A 4,432-nucleotide genomic window follows, 5' to 3' on the forward strand; every position below is an offset into this window, starting at 1 on the left:
GAATTCTTGTTTAATTTTAGTGTGTTAATTGATGGGATAATGAGCATTGATTATATGTGTTTTGGCTGCGTCATTGCAATTACAGGCTCTGTTTTATTCATGAGCCAGTCCTAAAGAACGCACTAGAGATCTAAGACAGCTTAAACCTCTCAGAAAAAGGCTCTGAATTGTTTGAGTAATGACACTCTTAGATGGAAAATTAAAGGTTCTCTTTTCCCATGCTTTTTAAGATAATTAAAATCCAGGAACAGTAAGGTGGTGAACATCCTTATTCATTAGCCTTCAGTAATTTAGCTTCTGCTAAATGAGGAAAACATTTTAATTCTCTAGGCCATCTGTTGCAGTCTTCCTTTGCGTGTCCTGTTACATAAAGTCTCATTCTGGGTAGTTTTAACATCAGTATTGTATCTTCTCACCAGGAATGATGAGCTGGATGAGGTAGCTGAAGTCACTCGCTATCTATTAACAGACCACCATGGGATTAAAACGGCCACTTGGTCTTTTAGGTCAAAGTTATCCTGTCTGGACACCTCTAGGCAAAGGACCCACAGAAAGGAGACCATGCACAGAGATCGGCAGCGTGACAAGCTGTGTGTTTTCTAATAGCAATATCCATGCCAATAAATAACAAAGTTCATCGGAGCCCTTCCAGTTCCTCTAACGTGCGACTGCTCTGCCATATGGCTCCGTGCTGCTTTTGGAAGCAGGCAGTATCCGTTTGCGCAGAAACCGAAGCAGAGACTCCGTGCTGGATGCTGCTTTGCAAGCGGTTCAGAGGAAGAACAGCTCTCCTCTTTGCACTGCACTGGGGGAATAAATATTAGAGCAGGAGCATGCTCACCTAGGATAAATGCTGGGTCAGGAGTTGGGAAATGCTTGGTTTCTGACTCTGTCTACAGGAACAGTTTATGGCTTGGGACAAGTTACATTAGCCCATGCTAGAAATTAAAATGATAATGCCTATAGCTGAATGGAGTCAGTGTCTTAGTTATTCCTGATGGCAAAGTTACATTCCTACAGATCTAAGAGGATTCAGGCTCCATTAGTTTGGTTTGTTTCTTTCAAATTCTCACATAAGATAAAAGCCACGCTACTTGCCATCCCAGCATGCTGCCTTACAGGGGCTGCTTTAGCCTGATATATTTAGCCAGCTCCATGATCACCAGGTATACATTATTGACAGGGCATGGCTGCAAGCAGGCTGCTTGCACAGGGCAGAGCTTGAATTCACCTGTTTGCTATTACTCGAGTTGCTTAGAGATCACAAACACCCCAGCCTCGAGATGTGTGGCTGCAGAGCAAGTGTTCCCAGCACGAAGCAATACTCAGTCAATCAGCCGGCTCCTGCTTCCACCAAAAAAAGCCCTTCGGCTGCAGCAGGCATGCCCAAGCGGTAAGTCATCATTTTGGTCTTTGCATCTCCGGTGATGTGCCATTTGTCTTGAAATTCATTACCTGGATGTATTTGTCTTTATCACAAGCAATCTCTTCTGCTGAGTTTTGGCTGCTTTGTAATTAGTTTCCAGCACTTCAGCAAAAGTAAGCAGGCTTTAAGTTTTTATAGAAAGCAGAGAGATGCTTCTCACAGATGTGAGTCCTGCTGGAAGTAAAAGCTATGTGTCTGCTCCAAACTGGGAGCACTGGTGAGCAGGGGATGACAGACCCTGCTGTAGTTCCCCAGGGATGGGCTTAAAACTGAGAAATTTTCTGGAGCTCTTTCATCTTCTGAAGAAATGACTTGAAGGATGTTGCAATGCCCCTCTCAAAATTATTTAATAAGCACCTTTAATAACAACTCCAGGCTACTTGCTTAGGTGAAGAATTAGGAGCTGCGTGATGTTGTGTGCTGCTTGTAAAGGCCACTTTCCTTTCTGCTGTGAAGGAAAGTCAGTGTCCTTTGGGAAGCCCTGAGCTCCTGGGGGATTAAATGAAACAGAAATGAGCAAGCTCACTCATGGAGAAAGGATATGTACATGCACAATTCTCCAGGTGATAACAGTGCCTCTCTTCTCTCTCCCTACCAGCATACCTATAGCCAAGCAGCTGGCATCAATAAAAGGTAAGGGGACCCATTCGTTACCCCTTGGGGGTTCAGGTCTTCCAAGGTCACAGCCCGAGTGCAGTAAACCCTGGTGATTTAGCAGAGCTGCGCAGGCTGTGCAGCCCCCCGGCCCGTGCAAGATGAGGAGGTCTCGTGTGTCCCTGTGCAACGTGCTCTCGTGTTGATCTGCATCCCCTCCGCTGCTTGCCTTTCTGTTAAAATCATACCCCAAATCATCGTGGTACCTGATGCTAACTGAGGGCTGTGAGCGTGCAGCCTTTAGGATGTGGCTCAGGAGTGAGGGGAATGAATCCAGCCAAAATCCCAAGCGTACCGTACTGCTGAAGCGCAGCGCTGATGCTCCGACACGGGCATTTCTGTTCAGCCAGGCTTTCCAAACGGGCCACGTTTTCCCTGATACAGGATCCTGGGAGTCCAAACGCACCCATGAGATGGCTGGCGTTGCCTGTACCCGTGGTGGGGCAGGTTCTTGCTGGATGCCCGGGGTGGGAGCAGACCAGATGGGTCTCACGTGTTACCCTGCCCCAGCTCCGACCGAAAGCTTCCTTTCGGGGTGTGTTTCCATGGGACGTGAGGCATGTTGCTGGCCCACTCCAAATAAAATCTGGGCCAGGTCCTCTGTGGGTATAAAACAGCTTCAGTCTCATTAACATTAATGAAACTACACAGATTTCCACCCACTCAGGATGGTTCTGACAGATTCCTTTCAATTATATCTCAAATGCTACTTTTTCTGATAGGCTGATAACTTTTTTTCCACTCCCCAGCTCTAGGAAAAGGCTCAGATCTTGAAAAAGCTTTTGCTACTGCAGCCTTGGTGTATAACAACGCTGCTGACCCTGAGGGCAAGCTCAGCAAAGCTGAAACCAAAAGTCTGCTGCAAACCCAGTTTTGGGGTTTCATACAGGTGAGGGGGTTTGGGCAGGCGGGTGACGCTGGGCCGGCACTGGCCGGGCACTTTGGGTGCAGGAATGGCAGCTCGGGCAGGCATCAGTCCACGGGGAAATCCCAAGTGAGACTTCAGTTGGTACAGACATCTTCAGTGAATTAGTTGCTTTGTGTTGAGGGCTAAAGGAGAGGGGACAGCAATAAACCACTGTTGACGTGCCTGCTTGCATTTTTGTTAACGAAGTAGGGCAACTGCCAAAAAAAAAAAAAAAAACCCAAACCACCAAACGAAGTGACAAGAGACGGCGTTTATAGAGAGAAGAAACCCATTGCATTTTGTTAGTTGTTTGGTAGTTTGCCAGAGCACTGACCCAGTACCAGGAGAGCCAGCCCTGTTGTGCAGAGCTGCGGGCGCTGCTGGGCCCTTGGGAGAAAGGGAGCAGAAAGCAGCTCTCCATCGATCACCCACCCCGCGTGTCGGTGGCAGCCAGGTAGGGTGAAAAACAGCTGTATCAATACTTCTGACTGCAAACTTCTTGCAGATTTTTTTTTCCAGCAGTTACCAGCTACGTTAGTCACTGCCAGATCTTCAGTCATGATTAGGTATCTTTTAAAAGATGTATTCTGGATTTAGGGGGAAACTTTGGGGACTGGTTGTTCTCCTGCCTGATTGCAATAATATTTCTGTTTGAGTTTCTTGGGATACCTGTAGAAAAACTAATATGAATGTGGAAATAAAAACCTGAATGGGAAAACAGAAAATACATGAATTTTTACATAGGTATGTCTTTTTTTAAATGGTGCAATAAAGGAACTTCATGTTTAACTTTTTTTTTTTTTTCCCATTTAAAATTCTCTACAGGGGCAAGAAAACAAACCAAAATACCAGGAAATAATTTCTGCCCTGGATGAGGAGTCAGAGAACAAAATTGATTTTGAAGATTTTATGATCTTGTTAGTCAGTCTCACTCTAATGTCTGACTTGCTCCAGGAGATCAAAAATGTGAAAACCACAAAATGATCAGTGCTTTAAAAGAAGAAATGGCTTTGCGCTTTATAAGGAAAGCAGGAGTGAAGCACACACAGAGATAACACCGAGTGCCTGGAATACCCTGTGCTGTTCCCTTTCAAATGAAATAAAGCCTCATCCAAACCTGGCTGAACTCCTGCATGGAACATTCTGTGAAGTGTTGGTGCTCAGGACCTCGTGTCTGCTACGTACGTGCTTTGGGAGGGTGGCTGACTGGTTGTCGGTGGGTGCCGAAGCCCCAACACCAGTCAGCAGCTGGGAGCAGCCCCCAGCCCAGCTCCGTGCCAGGGGAAGGCAGCCCACGCTCTCCCAGACCTCTCCATCATCTCCTGCACCATTGCGGCGGGATGATGGGGAGATCGCTGCAAGAGTATGCAGCCCCATCTCCCTTCGGGGCAGCAGCACGCATGGTGTGGCTGTTCGGCTCCCCAGGGCTCTCCCAGTCACTCCAG

General features: G+C 47.0%; 1 protein-coding gene across 1 annotated transcript; it reads left to right on the plus strand.

The window, feature by feature from the left end:
* Nucleotides 1-1,238: 1,238 nt before the first annotated feature.
* SNTN (sentan, cilia apical structure protein) lies at nucleotides 1,239-4,107 on the plus strand. Its single transcript, XM_075762583.1, has 4 exons — nucleotides 1,239-1,393; nucleotides 2,025-2,059; nucleotides 2,830-2,969; nucleotides 3,813-4,107. The coding sequence occupies exons 1-4, from the start codon at nucleotides 1,284-1,286 to the stop codon at nucleotides 3,969-3,971; spliced, it is 444 nt and encodes a 147-aa protein (XP_075618698.1). The 5' UTR covers nucleotides 1,239-1,283; the 3' UTR covers nucleotides 3,972-4,107.
* Nucleotides 4,108-4,432: the final 325 nt, after the last annotated feature.

The sequence above is a fragment of the Balearica regulorum genome, chromosome 10 (assembly GCF_011004875.1).
Source record: "Balearica regulorum gibbericeps isolate bBalReg1 chromosome 10, bBalReg1.pri, whole genome shotgun sequence".
NCBI classification, from domain to species: Eukaryota; Metazoa; Chordata; class Aves; order Gruiformes; family Gruidae; genus Balearica; species Balearica regulorum.